The sequence below is a fragment of the Dermochelys coriacea genome, chromosome 8 (genome assembly GCF_009764565.3).
Source record: "Dermochelys coriacea isolate rDerCor1 chromosome 8, rDerCor1.pri.v4, whole genome shotgun sequence".
Taxonomy (NCBI): Eukaryota; Metazoa; Chordata; order Testudines; family Dermochelyidae; genus Dermochelys; species Dermochelys coriacea.
Window position 1 is genome coordinate 47,112,061 of NC_050075.1, and position 23,306 is coordinate 47,135,366.

At 42.2% G+C, this 23,306-nt stretch overlaps 1 protein-coding gene across 5 annotated transcripts in view; it reads left to right on the plus strand.

The window, feature by feature from the left end:
* The first annotated feature begins 214 nt into the window (after positions 1-214).
* The window catches only part of KIFAP3 (kinesin associated protein 3), a 132,818-nt gene continuing 109,726 nt past the window's right edge, over positions 215-23,306 (plus strand). For 2 of the 5 annotated variants that reach the window (XM_038413463.2, XM_043491129.1), the window contains exons 1-9: positions 307-495; positions 9,799-9,930; positions 12,663-12,817; positions 15,903-15,958; positions 16,467-16,608; positions 17,491-17,590; positions 18,590-18,714; positions 19,240-19,338; positions 20,644-20,822. In XM_038413463.2, coding sequence (XP_038269391.1) covers positions 464-495; positions 9,799-9,930; positions 12,663-12,817; positions 15,903-15,958; positions 16,467-16,608; positions 17,491-17,590; positions 18,590-18,714; positions 19,240-19,338; positions 20,644-20,822 — 1,020 coding nt within the window. In that variant the 5' untranslated portion in view covers positions 307-463. Of the gene's footprint in view, positions 496-1,442; positions 1,463-8,164; positions 8,316-9,798; positions 9,931-12,662; positions 12,818-15,902; positions 15,959-16,466; positions 16,609-17,490; positions 17,591-18,589; positions 18,715-19,239; positions 19,339-20,643; positions 20,823-23,306 lie in introns of those variants that run through there. The other 3 variants (XM_038413461.2, XM_038413464.2, XM_043491130.1) reach the window with 3 other exon arrangements.

Below are 23,306 nucleotides of genomic sequence, written 5' to 3' on the forward strand. Positions count from 1 at the left end.
GTCATCCTACCTCCACACCAGGTCAGTCCTATGACGAGAACCAGGGTAGCTGAACTGATCTTCAGTTCACACCAGTTCTGCCCCCAAATGCTGTGTCATGTGCTGGCCCCTTGCCTGACCCACAGGGGAACTTGTGACTGGCGCAGCCTGGGCGGGGGGCCCTGGGGCAGGGAAGCTGCTGCACAGACTCAGCCAGGGAGCTCGCCCAGCCCTGACAGGGATGGCCATCAGTGTCTCCTCCCTGCCTCCAGGGGGCGATGTGCAGGCCCCGCTCCTCTGCGCCCAATCTCGTTCTGCAACCGGCAGCGCCGAATCAGTGCTGCGGCGACGACGCGGCCGGTGGTTTCGCTGCGCCTGCGCGCTAGGGAGAGCTGCGCGGGCTGGGCGCTGTGTGCGGGCGGGGCTGGCGCTACTCTCACCCTGGTAACAGCGGCCGCTGCGGAGCCGCCCCTGGCCCGGCACCATGCAGGGGGAGGACGCCAGATACCTCAAGAGGTACCGCCCGCCCCGTGCCGGGGCTGTGTCAGGCCGGGGCAGCACCCGAGTGGGGTTCGGGGGGATGGGTAGGGTTGGGGAGGAGGTTCGAGGGGATGGCGTCTAGATGGGGGATGGGTGGCATTAGGGAAGGAGGGATGGGGGATGGGGGATGGGTGGGGTTCAGGGTCGAGGTGGGGGGTGGATGGGTGCGGTTATGGGGAGGTTCGGTTTGGTTGGGTGGGGTTAAGGATCAAGGTTGGGTGGGGATGACAGGAGGGATGGCTGGGATTATGGGGGGGGTTGGGTTGGGGGGGATGATAGGAGGGATGGCTGGGATTATGGGGGGGTTGGGTTGGGTGGGGATGACAGGAGGGATGGCTGGGATTATGGGGGGGTTGGGTTGGGTGGGGATGACAGGAGGGATGGCTGGGATTATGGGGGGGTTGGGTTGGGTGGGGATGACAGGAGGGATGGCTGGGATTATGGGGGGGTTGGGTGGGGATGACAGGAGGGATGGCTGGGATTATGGGGGGGTTGGGTTGGGTGGGGATGACAGGAGGGATGGCTGGGATTATGGGGGGGTTGGGTTGGGTGGGGATGACAGGAGGGATGGCTGGGATTATGGGGGGGTTGGGTTGGGTGGGGATGACAGGAGGGATGGCTGGGATTATGGGGGGGTTGGGTTGGGTGGGGATGATAGGAGGGATGGCTGGGATTATGGGGGGGTTGGGTTGGGTGGGAAGTGGATAGGAGGGATGGCTGGGATTATGGGGGGGTTGGGTTGGGTGGGAAGTGGATAGGAGGGATGGCTGGGATTATGGGGGGGTTGGGTTGGGTGGGAAGTGGATAGGAGGGATGGCTGGGGTTACGGGGGGATGTTTGGTTGGGTTTGGAGTGTATAGCTGGGTGTGCACTGTACGGGTGAGTTGTAGATAAGGAGGGATGTCTGGGGATCACTGAGCAGATGGGATGTCAGACTAGCAAGGTAGGTAAAGGAAAGGGCTCTGGTGGGAAAGGGTGGATCTGAGGGATTGGATGGATGGGCTTTTTGGGAGGGATGGAGTGATGAGTGGATGATTATCTGCTGACACCATTGTTTAATGATGAAGCTGCCCCAATTAGAGATTAGGATCCATCTAGTCCAGTATCCTGTCTTTCGGTGATGTCTGTTACCAGCTGCTTCAGAGGAAAATGCAAGCAGCCGCTAGAACAGTTATAGAATATTCTGCCCATGAGAAAGTTTCTTCTTAACCTCTGTCAGTTAGTGGCTGGTTTACCCAATAAGCATGAGCCCTCATTATTTTTTCCTATGTAACTTGGGATTTTCTCATTATCCATCATTTTTTGAACCCTTCTGAGCTCCTGGTGATCTCCCCCCTCCCTCTTTCTGCTTATCTTCTGCACTGTTCAGCAGCTTTTGCAGAGGTGTGATTGGATATGTTGGGATACCCCAGTCATGTACAGAGTTCTGTCACTCCCTTGTTGCTTAGATTGTTTACTTGCATATGTCAACTGATTACGATCCTTGATTTTAAAAATGCACTGAAAACTACCAATGATTTCTGATGGCCATTGATTCTGCTGTGAAGATATGATCATAGCTGAAAATTGAGTGGTCATCTGCTGGTATAGTTGCAATGGTTATCTCAAAGTAGTACCTATCTTAATGTGTATATTCTATGCAGACCACTTTTGTGATCTTGGAGGAATTTTTTTTTTCCAGTGTTTTCAGCAACAGACTTTAAATTTTTGTGTTCTAGAGAAACCGTGAAACGAACCTAGTGCCCTATTGTTTGTCATGGCTCTGGGCAGATGTGCAAGCATAACTCTCCTCTGGTTTCTTTTTCTCTTGTCATCCTCCATGCAGACTCCCACCCCAACGTTCTGTCTGGCTCACTGTTGTAAGTTGTTAGTGTATGGGGCGATCGCAAGAATTTTTAGCCTTGCAATGCACAAAAGTTGCACCAGTTTAACAAAATTAGATTTTAAAAAATGGATTTAAACTAGAGTAAACCCTAATGTGGATGCTCTTAATTCAGTTGACACTAGAGCTAAATGGGTGCAAGTTTTGTGTGTAGACAAGACTTTACTCTTTTAAGCTTTAATAGAGATTCTTGTCAATTTCAAGAACCAAGCAGGCAAGCGAAGTGAAGGGACAGCATGGCATAGCTGCATACCAGCAACCTGGCACAATCTGTCCTTCAAGCTTGACGATCATCCAACACTTGGATTTTTTTTTTCAAGTAGATGGATGGTTGCAAAACTTAATAAGAATAGAAATGTTTCATTTATTTAAAAACAAAAACATTTCCTTTGTGGCATTGGAGACCCATATACTACACTTGTTCTAGTGGATAGTAAATATTGATAAATGCAAAGAAATGTGTAGAGCTTATTTAGTACTTTTCAGCTGTAATCTCAAAGCACATCTCAAAGTTTAGGCTTTGAGATGAGGAAACTGAGGTACAGGTGATAGGCTCAATCACTGCGAGGGAAGTTGCTCTGAGTAGCTGGTTGGACATTGGGCCGGTCCATGTGCAAGAGGAAGAAAATGGCCCCCAGGCCACAGAAGACAGGCTACTCTAGCCTGATAAGTAGATCATGGCCTGTGACCCATTATGTGGTCCCCTCCCATGGCACAAAGGAAGAAAAGCAGAGGATCTCCACAGCAGTAGGCCCTGTGCTCACCCATGACTCCACCCTACATAGAGGCAGGTTCCATGAGGAAAAAAACTTGAAGGCAGTACTAAAACTCATTGTGGGCCAGCTAATTTGGGCAGGCTTGCTCTTCAACCTATTCATAAATATTTCCAAGTTTGACAATTAAAACAGTTTTGACTCTGCATAGAATATTTAATTAATTTCTCTGCATGTAAGCCTGGTGGAAACGGATTTGAAAGAAAATAAAAAAGCTGGCTTCCTTTGATGGTCATCCTACTGCTAAGGCCTTTATCCTTAAATTTTGTGAGATTGTGTAACTAAAGATTATATAGACATGCACAGAGTTAAAAGTTCCTGAGTAACCTTAACAAATCTATGAGGTCGGCCTTATTACAAATTCCTTCTAATCTCCAAAAAGTAGACCTTGAGTGAAGCAGTCCCACAAATTACAATTCCTCTCCCAAACTCCCTCACTCGAGCCCTAATACCTTAAGGTGTTGAGCACCCTCAGTTCCCATTGATTATAACAGGAGCTGAGGATACTTAGTCTCTCATAAGATCAAGCTCACAAAGCTTTCATGAAATAGCCTCTTACCAAACATCTGTAGATATATTGAAACAGGTTTGGACTTGCTTGATTTATATCTCATGGCGGTGGTGAATTTTAAAAATCAGCCAAGCCCAGTAACAAACCATCAAAATCATCCTGAGACACTGAAGTTTCAGGCTCTGGAAAAATAGATAGGGTAGAGGCCTGTGCTCCAGCAGAAGGGATTTGTGAGTTCTTGTAGAAACAACTTGGAGTACTTCATTCTTTTTTCTTTTGGGGGGAGGGGGGTAGTGCTTCAGTTCACTGTTTTGTCGACAAAACATTGTAGTGTAGATGAGGCCTAAGACATCTCTTATTCTATCAGCAGGATCTGTGGGAAAGATTCCTTTAGAGAGAGATGAGTAACTGCTAGTTGCTAATGGCATCAGTCTCTGGGGAAGCTGAAGATTAGGAATGCAGACTTTCAAAACATGGGCATATTTAGGCAATTAAACCCCTTTTCTGATCCTGTGACTTCTATATGAGGCCTATCTTTCCGATTCAATGATTGATCCTTCTTAGTTTTGGATAGTATAGGCCAGGGGTCAGCAACCTTTGAGAAGTGGTGGGCCGAGTCTTCATTTATTCACTTTAATTTAAGGTTTCGTGTGCCAGTAATACATTTTAATGTTTTTTAGAAGGTCTCTCTCTATAAGTCTATATATTATATAACTAAACTATTGTTATATGTAAAGTAAACAAGGTTTTCAAAATGTTTAAAAAGCTTCATTTAAAATTAAATTAAAATGCTGATCTTATGCCGCTGCCAGCCTGGTGTTCCATTCACCTAGACTGGCAGTGGGCTGAATGGGGCCTGTGGCCGGGACCCCGGCTGGCAAGGGGCCGGCAGCCAGAACCACAGACCAGCAGCGGGCTGAGCGGGGATGACGGCCGGGACTCCAGACCAGCAGTGGGCTGAGCAGCTCAGCCCGTTGCCACTCAGCCCACTGCCAGTCTGGGGTTCTGTCCGCCGGCTCCTGCCAGCCAGGGTCCCAGCTTCCGGCCCTCCTCAGCCCGCTGCTGGTCTGGGGTTCCTTCTGCCAGCCAGGGTCCCCGCTGCCGGCCCCACTCAGCCCGCTGCTGGTCTGGGATCTCAATGCTGCCCACATAGAGTGGCTACTTACCTTCTCCCTGGTTCTAGACCATTCTCTTCCTCTCTCTCTACACTGAGCTGAGGGTGGGAGTGCACTGAGCACAGAGCTGGGGGTGAAGGATTAGGCTGGAGGTTGGGGTGTAGGGTCTGGCCAGGAGCTAGAATGAGGGAGGGGGCTCAGGGTTGGGGCAGAAAGTTTGGGTGTGAAGTGCTCATCAGGGCAGCTCCCATTTGGTGCGAGGGGTGCAGGTGGGAGTGTGTGTGTGTGGGGAGAGTGCAGGAGCTCCCGTTTGGTGCTCAGGGTGGGAGTGGGAATGTGTGGGGTTCAAGAGTTAGGGCATGGGGTGTGGGGGGGCTGAGTATGTGTGGGGGATGCTGGAGTCAGGGCTGGGGTCGTGGGGGGGTGTAGGAATCAGGGCAGGAGGCTGGGGTGTGTGTGGGGGGGTGTAGGGGTCAGGGAGGAGGGCTGGGTGTGTGTGGGGGGGTGTAGGGGTCAGAGAGGAGGGCTGGGTGTGTGTGGGGGGGGTGTAGGGGTCAGGGAGGAGGGCTGGGTGTGTGTGTGAGGGGGGTGTAGAGGGTCAGCGCAGGGGGCTGGGGTGTTTGAGGAGGGTGCAGGGTTCAGGGCAGGGGGCTGGGATGTTTGTGGGGGGTGCAGGGGTCAGGGCAGAAGGCTGTGGGTGTGGGCTAGGGTCCTTGGGGTGCTCCCAGCGCCCTGTCCAGAGTGGCTCATGGCAGGGGGCTGGAGGGGATATGCCCTGATTCCACCCCCGCTTTCCCAAGGCCCCGTCCCCACCTCTTCTCCGCCTCCTGCCCGGAGCAGTGAGCGAGCTCCAGCTCTGCTTCTCCCCTGCCCTCACAAGGACCATCTGCTGATCGGCAGCAGGGTGGAAGAGGAGGGGCAGGAACCCAGCACGACGGCGGAAGAGGCAGGGGAGGGGGGATCTTGCCTGCCCTGCAGCAGCAGCCGGCAGGACCAAGCTTCTTCACCCTGCCCCCGCGGGGGGTGGAGAAGAGCGGGCCGGGGCGGGCAAGATTTTTAATGGCATGCTGCTGCCTGCCAGGGTCCCAGGCGCCGGCCCAGCTCAGCCCGCAGCCGGACTGGGTTCACGTGCCATAGGTTGCCGACCCCTGGTATAGGCTTTATCTAGGCAGGTAGGAGCTTTGAAAGTCAAAGGTACATCCTCCTTAATTACTTAATTTCTCTTGTAACTGAGATACCGTTCTTGGTATTTTTGGACATACCAAGGTGGATTTCATTTAAATTATGATTTAAATCACTAGTCAGGAAGACATGATTTAATCATGGATTTCTACATAAAAGTGTATTCTTTTTGGTGGTTATAACCTCAATACATATTCTTCACTACTCCGAGACAGATGTAGGTTTCATTTTTAGAAGGTACGCACTGTACATTTTTTAAGTGATTTCTCTTGAAAACTTTTCAGATTAGTTTTACAGCTATATCAGAAAATGAATGATTGTTTGGTTATTTCATTTACCAAAGGTAATTGAAGCTGCTATTTGTGAAATCATTGGGAGATGAACTATCTCTAATTCAACTGATTAATCATTAATATTAGGAGGATTTTCTTGCCATGCTGTATTAGGAGGAGAACATCACCAGACAGACATTTAAATTGTTTTATTTAACTAAAACAACAACGTTGTGTGTTCTGGATGTTTTTTCTTCAACAGCAAACATATAATATTTTAACAAAACAAGCATATGAATTTTTGAAGTTAGTTAAACATTCAAGTTTTTTAAAGTCAGGTTTGTTTTTGTTAAAATTGTTTTTAACTAAAATAGTTAAATGAAATTAAAAAAACAAAACAAAAATTAAATCTATTTAATGTCAGCCAGGTCAACATGAGAAACTTAAAATATTGGCTTCTGCAGCTAACTCAGTCGTCTTCACTTTCATTTTCCTGTTTGTTCATAATCTGGAAAAGAAAAACAAGCTTTCCTGCTTTTTCAGGTCCCAAACGATTTCTCAATTTGGAATGAATTAGTCCAAAGGAAGAAAATATTTTTTTTACCACTGGCAGAAGAAGCTACTGCTGTTGAAAGTGAGAGTATCACTTGAATTGTCTCTGAATCCAAGTGCTTAAGTGACTTCCATCAGTTCACTGGTGTGACTTTCTTTAAAACATCATCAGCAAACATATATTTCTTGAATGGTTCACCCTTAGCTCTGAAGTTTATTATAGTTTGCATTATGGAGGGATGATTGCTGGATGTCCATGTCATAATCAACTCCTCTTCCTCAGTAGTTAAGGTTTGACCCTGCTACTGAGTATTGAGAATATTTGCAAGAAAATGAGCTGGAGAGAGTGCTTGTACCATTTTTTTTTTTAATGCTTGTAATCTAACTCTGTCATTGCATATTTCTCTTTTAAGATCTCATTCCGTTCATTCCAAATTTCAACAGTGTCAGCAATAAAACTGCTCTTTCCCTGCATTTTGTTCAAGGCTACAGAAATGGGCTTGAGGGTACTCAGCATGTGTTCAACATTTCTCTTAAGCCCAATGTTGAGAACTTTGGTTGTGACAGTGCCATCTATTTTTTTCACGATTTTGTTCACAGACTGTCATCAGGTTAGGCCAGTTCTTGATATAGTGCTCAAAACAGTCCAGTACTGAGTTCTATTGCATGTCTTGTGGGAGAGTTAGCTTGGTTTCTCCCACTTTTTTCAGGGCAGCTGCTGTATAGTGGTTTTTGCAATTTCAACAACATTAGCCTTTATTTCTGGAACACTGAAGTCTTTAGCTAGGAGGTGCATCAAATGTGCACTGCAACTGTATGTTAGCAGCTTGGGACTCCTAAATAATTTCTTCTCACCTTGGATACATTTGCAGCATTGTCTGTGACCAAGCTGCATACCAGACATTTGAATTTTTTTTCCACAGTGTGTTATAGCTTTTACTGCTACTTCTTGTAAGTATTCCGCTGTGTGTGCATTTCCTGATGTATCAATTGTTTCTGTAAGGAAGACGTTCCCTTCTGTTGTCACACAAGCATGTACAACAGAATCATTGTTAAGACTCAGGTTAACAATTTTATTCTCTAGACCTTTTGCACACTGCTCAATTTCTCTTTCATACACTTTATCCAGCAATTTGCCTGTGACATCTGCTCTGTTGGGTGGACTGTATCCCGGTTTTAATGACTGAACAATGTTAATGAAGTGTGGGCTCTCAATCATACAGAAGGCGAGTTTGTTGCATAAACAAACTAGGCAGTTTTTTCATCAATTACCTCTTTTTGTAATCTGCTGGTTCTTATCACAAATTTATCTATGGTTGTTTCTGGATGATGGAGATTTTTTTTTCTTTTCACTACAGATGATATACTGTGGCTATGTGACATACATGATGTGACTGAAACACTATTATTGTCCTATAACTCTGAAACTATAGAAAATGATGGTAATCTTGAAGGTGGATAGTCTTCAGAATTCTGTATGTTGAGGATGGATTCTCCTAAACAAAATAAGTCAATGCAGTTATTTCATTATTATTACCATACTGCTCATTTAGTATTACTCATTGCATTGACTGACACTCAGTACTACTTTAAAGGTGAAATTGTAAAAGGAAGATCTGCCTATTTCAGCTATTCATTTTGTATTACAACTGCATCTAAAATGATAATACCATAGAGTAGCAACTATATTTTTTGCTCAAACATGAGAATTCAAGAATAGTCTAGAAGGAAGACAGGCAGTCTTTAAGAAAGAAGTATGAAATAAAAAAGTTTACCAACCTGAAGATCCTGCATGTTCAGACATGTTCCTTTCATTGTCTCTAATGCAGCTTCCTCCTGAGAAGGAACACTTCTCAGGATGTTGTTTCATTCGGGCAACCAGGCCTTGCATTTCTTCATTGAACTGTTTGCATTTTGCACGCATGCCTGTCTTACCCACAGGTAGAGGAACTTCATTAAAATATTCCCAAACTGGGTCTCTTTTACGGCCTGCTGCCATTATAGGTTTTCCCTTCTAGTGAGAGAATGGTATGGTAGATCTCAAATCAATGAAGGCTACACTTCGAAAGACCTCAGGACTTCTGGAATATGCTACTCAAACAGTTTCACTTTTGTTTCTACTGCCTGTCCCTCCCTTCTCATATTTATCTCCAGAATTCTTCTCCTTGTCCAGATCTATTCCACGCCAAACAATCTTCTATTCATTGAACTTTTTGAAACTTTGCACTTTTAGAGAGAGGTAAGGGATTGACTCTGTGTACGCACATTTGCAGAGGGAGAATAGGGTTGAGGTCTGTTATTTCTCACCTCTATATATTATGCATTTATTTAAAAACATTTTTGCTGTTACCTCTGAAGACACAAATCCACAGTTTGAGAACTGCAAAACTAAGCATCTCTGATGGTATCTTCTAGACTGAGCACTGAGTCCCATTGGGTAGATAGAAAGATTAACCTAAATAATCTATACAGAAGCCCCTGGAACCCCAGAAGGTTGGGTCCCTAATCCATGAACTATTGGAACTCATTTACAAAATTTTTCTTAAAGGTTACATGAATATATTGTCTCATACTATAGAATTAGAATTTATAATCCATATTCCATGATAAGATATCTTTGAGCTATAATGTATCTTAATTAAAACCATCTTTAGGTAGGTTTTTTCCTCAAAAAGCATTTTATCAAAAAAATCTGATTTAAATTAAAAAATCCATTTTTAAAAAAAAAAAAAAGATTTTTAGCCACCCTGGCACATACTAGAGCCAATAGACATAGAGGTGCCTCTTGTGCTAAGATTCTTACGTAAGTTGAAGGAGAGACTATGTGCTAATGCAAAGAGGACCAAGACTGGGTTTATGCTATGTAGGTAAAATCTGTCTCAGTCATACAAACTGCTTGATCAGAGATGTCCGATTTGCATTGACCTGTTTTCCCAGATATTTCTTTGGCTTCTCATTTAGTCAGTAATGAATTTGTTTTTCTGCCTTGCAGGAAGGTGAAAGGAGGTAACATAGATGTACACCCCTCCGAAAAGGCCCTTATTGTTCATTATGAAGTGGAAGCAACTATTCTTGGAGAAATGGGGGACCCTATGTTGGGGGAGCGCAAGGAGTGTCAAAAAATGTAAGTTCATGGCACGCTCTTGGGGTTCTTTCTTAAAGTTAAAATTTCCTGGATTTCTAGGCTGAGTTCTTAAAATTACTGTTCTGTTATATTATTTCTTTTGTTACTGAAACTTTTTCAAACTTCAAAACATTTAATTAAATTAGTATTAAGTCTGGGAATAACATATATGCATAGTTGTTTGCAGTGTTGTTGTAGCATATATTCATTGTAATAAATTTTAGTTTTTATATAGTGTTTTCCATCTGTATATCTCAAGGTACTTTGTAAAGGAAAATAATTATCATTCTCCTCATCTTATGTATGGGGAAGCTGAGGCAGGGAGCATAGGCACTGACTCCGTGGGTGCTCTGGGGCTGAAGCACCCACAGGGAAAAATTGGTGGGTGCAGAGCACCCACCAGCAGCTCCCCAGCTCACCTCCGCCTCCTCCCTGAGTGGGCCAATGCGTCCTGCTTCTCCTGCCTCCCTTCCAGTGCTTGTGCCATGAAACAGCTGTTTCGCACAGTAAGACTGGGAGGGAGAGGGGAGGAGGGGGAACGAGGCACACTTGGGGAAGAGGCGGGGCCAGGGTGGGGATTTGGGGAGGGATCCAATAGGGGCAGGTAGGGGGCGGAGTCGGGGCCGTGGGGGCGTGAGCACCCACTGGCACCAAGAAAAGTTGGCGCCTGTGGCAGGGAGAAGTGTAGTTATTTGTTCATGGTCACACAGTGGTCAGTGGCACAGCTTGGGATAACACACAGATCATCTGATGCCTACTCTGGTGCTCTATCCATTGGCGTACACTGCATCCATTATTTGGAGGATGTGTATGTCCAGTTGATGTTAGCAATTTCATTGTTTTCTGCATTTTCTTTATACAGGGCACAGTTGTTGTTCCCTCTATAGTTAAGGTTGCCTAAGCATTTCTGTTGTAAAAGGCCCTTTTCCAGTAACTTCCTCGGACTTTCACCTTGAAAGTGAAACTTTGCAGGTCTGCTTTTTGCCTGAGGGCGATTTTTTTTTTTTTTTTTTAAGATCGAGCATATGTTTGAATGCAGGGGTTCTTTTTTAAGAACAAGGAACGGGGGGAAAAACATTTCCATTGTATAAGAAAATACTGCTGTTGCAGATTTTTGAACACACTAAAAATGTTTGTCTTGTTTACAATGAATCCATGCTATTCCATCCAGGACTCAACAGAAATCCTTTTATTCCCCCTCCTGGTCTGTGCATACAGATATCTGCTCTGGCTTACTCTCTGTCACTAGTATGATATGTGATTGAGTCCTTTTATGGTAAAATAGACTTCTTCTCTAATATGAAGAACTTCAAAAAGATCTCCCCAAACTAAGTGACTGGGCAACAAAATGGCAAATGAAATTTAATGTGGATAAATGTAAAGTAATGTACATTGGAAAAAATAACCCCAACTATACATACAATATGATGGGGGCTAATTTAGCTACAACTAATCAGGAAAAAGATCTTGGAGTCATCGTAGATAGTTCTCTGAAGATGTCCATGCAGTGTGCAGCAGCAGTCAAAAAAGCAAACAGTATTTTAGGAATCATTAAAAAAGGGATAGAGAATAAGACTGAGAATATCTTATTGCCCTTCTATAAATCCATGGTATGCCCACATCTTGAATACTGCATACAAATGTGGTCTCCTCATCTCAAAAAAGATATACTGGCATTAGAAGAGGTTCAGAAAAGGGCAACTAAAATGATTAGGCGGTTGGAACAGGTCCCATATGAGGAGACATTAAAGAGGCTAGGACTTTCCAGCTTGGAAAAGAGGAGACTAAGGGGGGACATGATGGAGGTATATAAAATCATGAGTGGTGTGGAGAAAGTGAATAAGAAAAAGTTATTTACTTGTTCCCATAACATAAGAACTAGGGGCCACCAAATGAAATTAATGGGCAGCAGGTTTAAAACAAATAGAAGGAAGTTCTTGTTCACTCAGTGCACAGTCAACCTGTGGAACTCCTTGCCTGAGGAGGTTGTGAAGGCTAGGACTATAACAGGATTTAAGAGAACTAGATAAATTTGTGGAGGTTAAGTCCATTAATGGCTATTAGCCAGAATGGGTAAGGAATGGTGTCCCTAGCCTCTGTTTGACAGAGGGTGGAGATGGATGACAAGAGAGAGATCACTTGATCATTGCCCGTTAGGTTTGCTCCCTCTGGGGTACCTGGTGTTGGCCACTGTCGGCAGACAGGATACTGGGCTGGATGGACCTTTGGTCTGATCCAGTATGGCCATTCTTATGTTCTTAGGTTGTAATGCAGTGTGAGGAAACTCTTGCACAATCAATACTGACAGCAGATTTTATTTCTGAAAGGTATTTTTTCTATGCTATACTCTGGGAGTTTCATATTAATAAAGGATAGTTACCTTTAGAGAACTTTTTTGGAAATAGATCACTGACTCCTTATTTGCTACTGTGTCTTGACTAGATATTAGGCATTTGCTAATGCAGCCATCTCTAAAGCTGTTGTTTGATCAGCTGGTAAGAAATGGTCCTATCGTAGTAGGTCCATTTGACAAACAGTTGTTTGCTGTCCTGAACTCCAGGGTGCCACTGCTTTCTGATCTCGGTTGTTCCAAACTGTAGCATGAGCATCAGATGTCTGTAGATCATTTCTGCCTTGACAAACTCATGACTATAAAAGTTTAAATTGAAGTATTGAAGATACAAAAATCCTACATCAACTGGGGAGAAAACAATCTGAACTGTGTCTTGCAGTATTCGGCTGAAGAGTCTTAATGCAAACACAGATGTTGCTTCCCTGGCTCGAAAGGTGGTGGAGGAATGCAAGCTCATTCACCCCTCCAAGCTAGCGGAAGTGGAGCAGCTGCTGTACTACCTGCAGAACCGCAGAGATGCCTCTTCTGGGAAAGGTAAGCAATAGAGAGAACAGGGTGAATGGGGAGTTGGAATGTAGCAGCTATAGCGATACTCTGTATTTTGGGGGTTCTAATTCAGATGCTACTTTCCCTAATACTCAAAAACCTGAGGAGAGAAGAGGAGTGTGTGTTTTGTGCTGTACCTGGAAGAATTGACAGAATCGTGTGGGGAAAGAGTTGTAATTTTGATGATCTAAGTACATTTTGAATTTTGATTAGTCAAACTTAATATTGATGCTTCTCTTTCAATTTTTGTGTCTCGGTTAATGTTTTCTGTTCTAAATGGTGAAATGATTATTTCAGATAGTGCTATAAAGATGATGATGGAATTATTTCCATGAAAATTACAACCTCTTCTTCTCTTTTCTGTTACAACCAGTTAATAGGATAGATGCTTTCAAATGTCTTTATCTGGAAGCTGTGGTTCAATGCCTCTTAAATTGCAGAGCCAACAGGTTCTTGATTGTACTATGAGTCCTCACTTTGTCTGCTGACAGGGCTGTACTATTACACCCTAGCTTTATTTAAACCTCTGTTTAACATCCGGTTCAGGGGCCTTCAGTCCTGAGGCACTTCGAGATTTAATAAGGTTAAAAAAATTCTAGCATTTTCAGATTTGTCTTTTGGTAAGACACAAAGAAGGCAAAAATCCTGGAGAAATTTCCATTCCAGTCCTGGATTCCTTTTCAAAGCAGTTAATTGTTACGGGCTTGCTGGCATACATCTACCAACCCATGTTCTGGAACAGAAGGTATAAAAGTTTCCAATCCCCAACAATCTCCTACATGATGGCAAACCCAGCTCTTTCGTTATATAGGCACAATTATAGGTTAGGTTTTCTTAACTCTTTTCTGCTGTGTTCTTTTGTGGCTACTATTTAGTGGAATGTGTAGTTCTTAGTGCAAAAGCAAAAATACTGGGCTGTGCTAGTTCATAATTTTTTCCTTATTCCTGTCTAAAGGAGACCTGAAATTACATTATTTTTAAATGGTACCTTTCTGCCTGTTACATATATTAGAAATGTAGATCTTGTCTACCCATTATATACTGGAAAATTCTGTAGGTGGGTGACCTGAGAATTAGTACTTTGACATCATGGGTTCAAAGGAAGCAAAACCTGATTAACTAAGAGAGGAGATGATTTTTTGTTCAGACTGTTTAAAACTCTCTTGTTTTCCTCTTGGTCTTATTACTAGGCATTTAGCTCAAATGCCTAGTAAACAATAGGAAGAAAAGCTTTTTTTGAATAAATATTCAACACTCCATCTCTTCAAGTAAGGCTTGTGAGAATGCCCAGTCCTTTTCACTGGCTCTTCCAATAGAGAGTGGCAGCAAAAAAAACCAGCCACTTGAGATTAGATATGATACGCTATTATTAGGACCCTACCATATTCACAGCCATGAAAAACACGTCAAGGACCCTGAAATCTGGTCTTTGTGTGCTTTTACCCATACTATACAGATTTCACGGGGGAGACCAGTGTTTCTCAAATTGGGGGTCCTCACCCAAAAGGGAGTTGCAAGGGGTTTGCAGTATTGCCGCCCTTACTTGTGCGTTGCCTTCAGAGATGGATAGCCAGAGAGTGGCAGCTGTTGGCCATGTGCCCAGCTCTGAAGGCAGTGCCCTGCCAGCAGCAGCACAGAAGTAAGGGGTGGCAATACCATACCATGCCACCCTTACGTCTGCACTGCTGCTTTCAGAGCTGGGTGGCTGGAGAGGGTGGCAATACCATACCATGCCATCCTTACTTCTGTGCTGCTGCTGGCGGCAGCTCTGCCTTCAGCGGTGCAGAAGTAAAGATAGCAGTACCACAACTCCCCACCCCCCTACAATAACCTTGTGAACCAGATTTAAATAGCTGAAATCATGAAATTTAAGGTTTTAAAAATTCTGCGACCATGAAATTGACCAAAATGAACCATGAATTTGGTAACGCCCTAGCTATGATAAAAAAACAAACAAACAAGCAGCGAACTTTTCTTGAAACAAACAAACCTTCCCCCTCCCCCTAAAAAACCCAAACTTTTCAGGCCTTTATCATAAAGAAGCAGAATAGACCCATGCCCAATGTTTTACCATTGTCAGTTACCTTTAATGTTTGTTTGGATGCTTTTTTATGTGTAGAATTTTGGACTTACCCACAGGCACTCCTGCCATACCACAGCATGAGCCAGAACACGGGATTTAAAAAGTGCTCTTCCTGCTCCACAGAGATGTCTATTTTGGATCAATATGTTGCATGCTTGAGAGCTGGTCGCTCCGTAAAAGGGTTCAACAGCCTTTACACGCAGGCCTTGATGAGAACGAAGCCATAGCCTCAACGCCTTCCCCAAAGAAAGTCAGAAACTTTCACTGTGTCTGTACATCACAAACTTTTCTTGTCAGCGATAAAAATTCTAGAATGCTTTACTTTTAACTGTTTTGTCATTTCCACCCTTTACCATCATGCACACTTCATAGGAAATGCTGAATCAAGGCCTACAAAGTTCAGATTAGACAAATAACTTACTGAAAGCAATTGTTTTCCACCCTTGTGGCGTATATACCAACAGAATGTGTCACTGTAAATATGTGTCACTAAGTCTGACCTAAGCTTTCTGGTGGCCCTCTGCACAGAGGAAAATTTAATCCTGAAAATCCGATCCCACATTATAGTGAGGGTATCCATGATCTTGTAATCATGTGATAATACTCTGTTCCAAGACATATATATGTAAGGGGGCTTAACTCTGAATTTTCCAGTTCTTATGCAGTTAAAAATGTTAGGCTTCTAAAGATAGATTCATTTAAAAAAAAAAAACACCCGAAACTTTTTTAAAAAAACTTGCAGTATATTATTCTGAGTATCAAAAAGTCATGGCGAAATTTTCTCCTTGGTTCCTTCTTGCTCTGGCTACAGAGCTGAGCTAAAACAACACTTGAGCTTTGTTATGTACAGTACTTAGATTGTAAGATCTGTGGGGTGGGGATCCTCTTTGTTCTATGTTTGGGGCTCCTAGATACTATGATAATACTGACTATGCTATTGCCAATGAATATGCACAACATTAATTATAACCATGTCTTTTATCGCTAAAGAAAAGAAAGAGAAATCTAGTAAACCGAAGGATCCACCACCTTTTGAAGGAATGGAGGTAGGAATCAAGCTAGAATTTAAAGGAAGCTAAATATGAAGACCTTTACTCTTAAGGGACTCTTTTATATTAAAAAGAAAAAATATAGATTCAAATCAGATGAGTAAAATATTGAAGAATTTTTTATGAAAGAACTTGGTTTAAAAATATGAAATAATAAAATAAAAGTCCTCTCCATAAGTGGTAAAATTCTTGGACATTTGTCTTTCAGTTATGTACTTAGAGGGTCATATGAGTGAGATTCCGGAACATGGGGCTAGACATGACAAAGCTGCTACTTAGCATTAGTTTTTGAAATTAAATCTCCTTGTGTGTTCTGGGCAATCAGTAGCAGTGGTTCTGTACATGGTGTTTGGTTTTTGTTATCGTTTACGTATTAAGACTTAGCTACACACTCTTTTCTGCTTTGTCTGCAAAGTAACATCTTTTTTTTTTTTTTTTTGGCTGCATGTTGAGCGGGTTCCTTTTTCTCTGTGTCAGAGCCCAGCTATGTCTTTGATGCTTTCAGATTGATGAAGTAGCCAATATCAATGACATGGATGAGTACATTGAGTTACTGTATGAGGATATTCCTGATAAGGTGCGTGGCTCTGCCCTTATCTTACAACTTGCCAGGAACCCTGATAATTTGGAAGAATTGCTGCTCAATGGTAACTTTCAAATCCTCTCATAAAGTTACGCTGTTTTTTTTCCATATTGTGGAGCTTTCTGTCCACTCGGAGAGCCTCCCACATCTTTCATTTGGGATGTGATGGGGTTCCAGTATTAGTTTGCTCTTAGAGCAGAGTAGGGCCAGGATACAACATTTACTGGTTATATCTCAACAGTGCTGTAGCACCCAAAATGTGCTAGGTGCAGTGTATGTGGGGGGAGGAAGAGAATAGAGAGAGAGTTATAGAGGAAGGCATTCCTTGCCCCCAAAAAGCTTACCCTCTATAAAGCAACATATTATATAAAGCAAGATCTGAGTTAAGGGTTTGTGGTGGTGATGCTCTTTTTCCCTTGTTCTCTCTCCAGCCATCCCTTCTCTCCTCTGGTGCCTCAGCCAAATTGCTTCACCACTGATGCCCCAGTGTGTCCTCTCCAACTGGCCCACCCCCATGTCATAAAATAGGATTAGTCTAAGAGATTCACGCAAAAAACATTAGGCAGTCAAATGGTGGCCATGTTAATCATAGAATATCAGGGTTGGGAGGGACCTCAGGAGGTCATTTAGTCCAACCCCCTGCTCAAAGCAGGACCAATCCCCAATTTTTGCCCCATATCCCTAAATGGCCCCCTCCAGGATTGAACTCACAAACCTGGGTTTAGCAGGCCAAAGCTCAAACCACTGAGCTATCCCTTCCCCCCACATGAAAGTGTCTGAAGGCTGAGGTCACTCTGGTAGCAGGGACCTACGTGGCTTCACCTGCTCCTTGCACTAATTGGCAGATTCTGCTGCTTGAAAGGTGTGTTTAATCTGTTTAGCTCAAGCAGGTCAGAGAGAAAGAGGCACTACACACGTTCATCTAAATCTTGTTTGTTTTTTTTAGAAACTGCACTGGGTGCATTAGCCAGAGTGCTGAGAGAAGACTGGAAACAAAGTGTGGAACTTGCTACTAATATTATTTATATTTTCTTTTGCTTTTCAAGGTAAGTGCAAGAATTTATACACAGAGGTGAGGAGCTTGCAGTATCAGTTGCCTTGAGTTTTTAGTTATTTTAGTTATTTTCTGCTCTAGTATAGTTTGGAATTGCATCTGAAAGCACTTTTACTGAGAAATGTCACTACGTATGGGGAAACCAAGGCATAAAAAGTAAGCACATAGGGACATGGGCCTCAGCAGAGCCAGGATCACAGAACCCATGGTTTTGAGTTCCGGTCCTGTCCCCTATCCCACTGGACTCTTTGGTGTCTTTCTTATCTCCCACTATTCAAAACTCAAGTATTCAATTGAAATGTGAAATATCCAATTGTTAGTAATGTTACAGCTTCACTACATCTAGAATATTGATGAAAAAAGTTATCACATAGGTGGATTGTTACCTTCCCTCCCCCACCCCTGTTTTTTTGGGTTTTTTTTTGGTGAGGGTGGTTTGGCTGAACCATTTTATAACATACAATCTAGAGCTGGCTGGAAATATGGAATTTTCGTTCCAAGAGAGATTATGACCTATCGGGGGGTGTGTGTGTGTGTGTGTGTGTGTGTGTGTGTGTGTGTTCCAAACCAGAACAAAAAAAAATCAGAATTTCCTGTGGATGAAAATTTTGAAAAAGTTCAGTTCATGTCCATCAAATCATTTAATTTAGATAGTATCATTTTGTTTTAACTTAGTCATTTTGTTTTTTAGACATATTAAAATATGAACTAAATCTAAACAAAATAAATAGAAATGACAAAATAAAAAGAAATTTATATCAAAATGAAATTAATTGAATTATTCCTATCAAAATTGACACGTTCTCACAAAATGCTTCTAGTTTGATACAACAGTATTTTCCGATAGAAAACTGTTTCACTGAATTTTTTTTTGACTAGCTCTAATGAAAACCAGTCAGGTTGTGCAATATTATGAGATCTTACTACCCCAGTTTTAAACACATTCTTGGCTTTATTTCACTCATACACTGCATATCTTTTTTTAATACAGTTTTTCTCAGTTTCATGGACTAATCACACACTACAAAATTGGAGCTCTGTGTATGAACATCATAGATCATGAGCTGAAGAGACATGAGCTCTGGCAGGAGGAACTCGCCAAGAAGAAGAAAGCTGATATCCTCTCTCGGTGCCTGGGCAACATTCAGCTTTTTTGATTCCTAGTGGTTGAAACAAACTATATGTGTCGTAACTCATGTCAATACAGAAGATCAGTAAAAGTGCGCAAAATCTAGTTGCAGGACTAGGGCAGGTGAAAACCAAAAGTGAAAAATTTGAGCTGGAGAAGGGATTGTTTGATTTTTAAAAATGATTTTAACCTAAGTGTTTTAATTTACCAGTAGTATGGCGCTTATGAGACATTTTTATTACTAGTAGAATCCTTAACACCATTGTTCTTAAACCTGTTCATAATGTGGACCACATTTTAATAGAAACATTGTCCCATGGGCAACCTCTTATTCATCGTTTTTGCTGATACAGACTAACTCGGCTACAACTCTGAAACATCTTATTCATTATTACACAGTGTAGTCCCAGCTGGTGATCAAATAACATCTCTGATTAATATTTGTCCCCATTCTGTAATTTCCCTGTGTCTTTTGCTGTATTACTAAATAATCCTTAACTCCAGTTATTTACTTGATGAAGATCCTGAGAATCAAACCCTGAAAAAGGACTACGAGAAAACCTATAAAAAGTACCAGGGGCTGGTTGTCAAGCAGGAACAGCTGCTGCGAGGTATGAACTCCTAAAACATAAGCAGCAGGCAAGGAGATCCTTGTCACAGCATGGAAGGTCAGGACTTGCTGAGAACTTTTAACTAGTGTGGAAAATTTTTATTTTAATTTTTCTAATTTGTTAGTAGTCTTAATCTGCATTCTTTGGCAATGTTTTAAACATTATTTAAGTAGTCGGCCAATCTCAAAGAGAGAACGTTGATGTGTGTTTGTCAGAACACTGCATACTGCTGGTGACATAGCTCCTGCCATTGAATAGTGCTGGAGTCTTGCAAGGACCAGATTATCAGCTGGTGCAAACTATTATAGCTCCACTGAAATCCATAAAGATGCCTATTTGTACGAGCTGCGGATCTAGTACTTGAATATGTATATAAAGCAAATTGTATTTCTTTTCAGTGCTACTTGTTCCTTATAAGTTCTCTTCAGAACACGCTAGATGGTTCTTAGCTAGATGGTTCTTAGCCCAGTTCTACCACCACAAGGATTATCAGTGGGCCCCTTTGTTGGTATTCTCAGTACAGAAGCCCACAATTAAATGAGCCAGGGAGACTGACAAGCTTCTCACCTGTATGCATAATTCATTTGTTAGGGATTGAGGATCACTGGCAAGGAGCACTGTGAAGGTGCCTGCATTGCGGCTGTACTATGTCTGTTCTGTGCATAGAATTGTTCTTTTTCCAAGACACTCAGTCTAGTGCTTTACACCAGCACTAAGTTCTCTTGTGAAAAATGAAGTAATGATTTTTTTTAAAATCAGGTCTTTGTAATAATCTTACATTTTCATCATTTTAAAAATTAAGCTCTGCAGCTATCAGGGAAAAACTATGTTTACAGTACTTGGCCTCTCTAAGCAGGCAGTGTGAGTGCTGACGCAGTGTGCCTCCATGTAGCAGCCAGAAAACACGTTGAGGTCTGGCAGGCAGGTGCAGATCTGCAAAAAAATTGGGAAACAGGTAAATGAAGAGAACACTGCCAAATTAAAAAATTACATATTTCCAGAAACGTCTTAGCTTTTATTAGTAACGTAGATAATTTTTAAAACTGGCATAACTGCAAAATATAGGGCCTGATTCTCCACTGCTTAGTTTTATAAAACTATATTTTCAAAACCTATATAACATAATAGAAGTGGATTGTAATTCTAACTTTCTATTCTAAATGGGGATCAAAGCATTCAACTTCTGCCTTACTTAAAGTCAGTGCTGAACACTTTTGAAAATCCCATCCTAAACATTTAGTGTAGATGTAGATTGACATAGTTCCAGTATCTTTGACCTATTGGTATGATTGATTTTGATGTTAGTTGCTCTTTATCTGCTGCTGAACCTTGCTGAGGACACACGTACAGAGCTGAAGATGAGGAACAAGAACATTGTATACATGCTAGTGAAAGCACTGGACCGAGAGAACTTTGAGCTGCTTATTCTGGTGGTGTCATTCCTGAAGAAACTTAGCATTTTTATGGAGAACAAAAATGACATGGTAGGTCTTGTAGCAATCTACAGAAATGATCTGGTGGTTGTTCATTGGGTCAGAGATTCCAATGAAAGTGAAACAAGACTCTTGCATCCCACCCCCTTCAAAAATATTTGTAGCCCTGATTTTAGTATTATGAAGGGACTACAGTAAACATAATGCAAGCCCCAGCAGGAACCACTATAGAAAACTACATATAGAATCATGTAGGGAGCCAGAGTCACCATAGCAAAATTACATGTAAAAATGATGGCAACGAGAGGAATTGCAAATATTGGTATAAGCATCCAAAAGTATGGGTATTTATCCAAACATCTGGAGGTCCCCAAAACCAGCGCAACAAGACCTTCTTTTTGACATTCTATCTCTAACTCTTGTTGATTCAGGGAAGAAGATCTGGTTACACTTTAGCAGGCTGCTAGACTGAGCTATTGTCTTCCCAAGCCAGCAGTATCTTCCATACTGTAGTAGGATGCAGCCCAGAAGTGCTTCATGTTGCTGCTGCTGGCTCCTAATCCAGAGACTTTCTCCATAAGCCTGGATGGGTGGGTGGTAAGAAATGTCATGTCCTTGGAAAAAATGGGGCACTAGGATTTTCCTGATTTGGCTCTAAGAGAGACGACAAATGCAGCCACTCCCTCATTCGCTGAATCCCTTTGTGGCTTTGGCAAGTCACTTTCCCAGTTTACATCAGTTCACCAATCTGTTGAATGGGGATAATGATCCTTACTTACCTACCAATGTCAAAGGGAAATCATGATACTTTTGACCATTTTGGGTGGGTGAGATTCTGTGGCCTGCGTTGTGCAGGAGGTCGGACTAGATGATCAGAATGGTTCCTTCTGACCCTAATATCTATGCATCTATGAATGATTTGCTTCTAATGCATTTTGGATCCTGAGTTGAAAAGGTATATATAAATGTAGTAAAAAAAAAAAAAATGAGTTGAGAATTGTAGACAGTTGGATCTTAGTGACTGTGTCATACTCTTGTGCATTTACATACAATTAGGGGCAAGGGTATTTCCCTTATTCTTAAGACCCCAAGGAATGTATTTCTGGAAAATTTATTGTATTTCTTAGGTGGTAAAGTCATGTACTCTTGAGATCAATCTATAATCATGCCCTGCCCTGAAGCACCTTACTAGGCTAATAAGGATTAGCTGTCCCACCTGCTGATTGGTTGGCATCCTTTCCACATTCCATTTGTTTTAGAGTGGAAACAAACAAAACAAAATTAATGTTTATTTTATTGTGAACTTTTTGGACAGCCTTGAATGTTTTTCAAAAGGACCATACAGCTTAGCTTGGCTATCTTCACATGCACTTCTTTCATAGTACAAATAATACTTTAGAAAAAAAAATTACTTTTCCCATACAGTGAGGAAGCTACTGATGAGGGAGATGGGATTCTGAAATTTGTAGGTTTTTCTCTCATTCTAGTTGTGTCTAAATAAATCTTAAAGACAGAATGAGCCAAGTTTAGCTGTTTCAGGCTTTATCCTGTTTTGAGGATTTTTTACTGTTTACTTGGGCAAAACTCCTAATGGTGTGATCATTTAATCTATCTAGGTGTTTGTATCATGTTTGTCACCTTGGCATCTGAGTGCCAGCATTGCTAATTACATTTAAAGCAATGAGGCAGAAATTGTTATTGGTCGATTTGGACTCATAGATATCTAGTGTAATGCAAATAATTTGGATAATATAGCACATTTATGAAGATCACCAGCATGGTGCTAACAGTTTTGCTGCTTTGAGTTCATTCTCTGCATATTTCTGACTGAAAGGTTGGCTACAGACACAATCCTAATGCATATGGTAAGAGTCCAAAGGGTTCAAACTAATTTACATACACTTCTTATGGCCAGTAACAGCAGACAGATGTAGCTTAGAAGATGGTGAGAAACTTTCTGAAGACTTCGCAAAAAGAAAAGGAGTACTTGTGGCACCTTAGAGACTAACAGATTTATTAGAGCATAAGCTTTCGTGAGCTACAGCTCCTTCATCGGATGCATCCGATGAAGTGAGCTGCAGCTCACAAAAGCTTATGCTCTAATAAATTTGTTAGTCTCTAAGGTGCCACAAGTACTCCTTTTCTTTTTGCAAATACAGACTAACACGGCTGCTACTCTGAAACCTTTCTGAAGACTTGTCAGTCAATGATCAGATGTCTTTTCTTGGGCTGGTAAAGAAAACATGATATCAGAAAATGATACTGCTGCTCAGTCCTTAGATTATGTCCTATAATCTTAGTGATATGTCTATCAAGATCACTTTCATTCTTCTGTTAAATTAAAATATAGGGCAGCATGACATTACGAGAGTACATACCAAATCCTGCCTAGGAACTCACTCAAACATGTAGGGAAAGGGCTCATGCTCCTTGGATAGCAATTCTGTGTGTCTCTCTGTTGGGTATCTATCTGACTTCTAATGGAGATCACTCCAAGGTTATCTGTGTTTGAGTTAGATCTTGGATCCTGCAAGT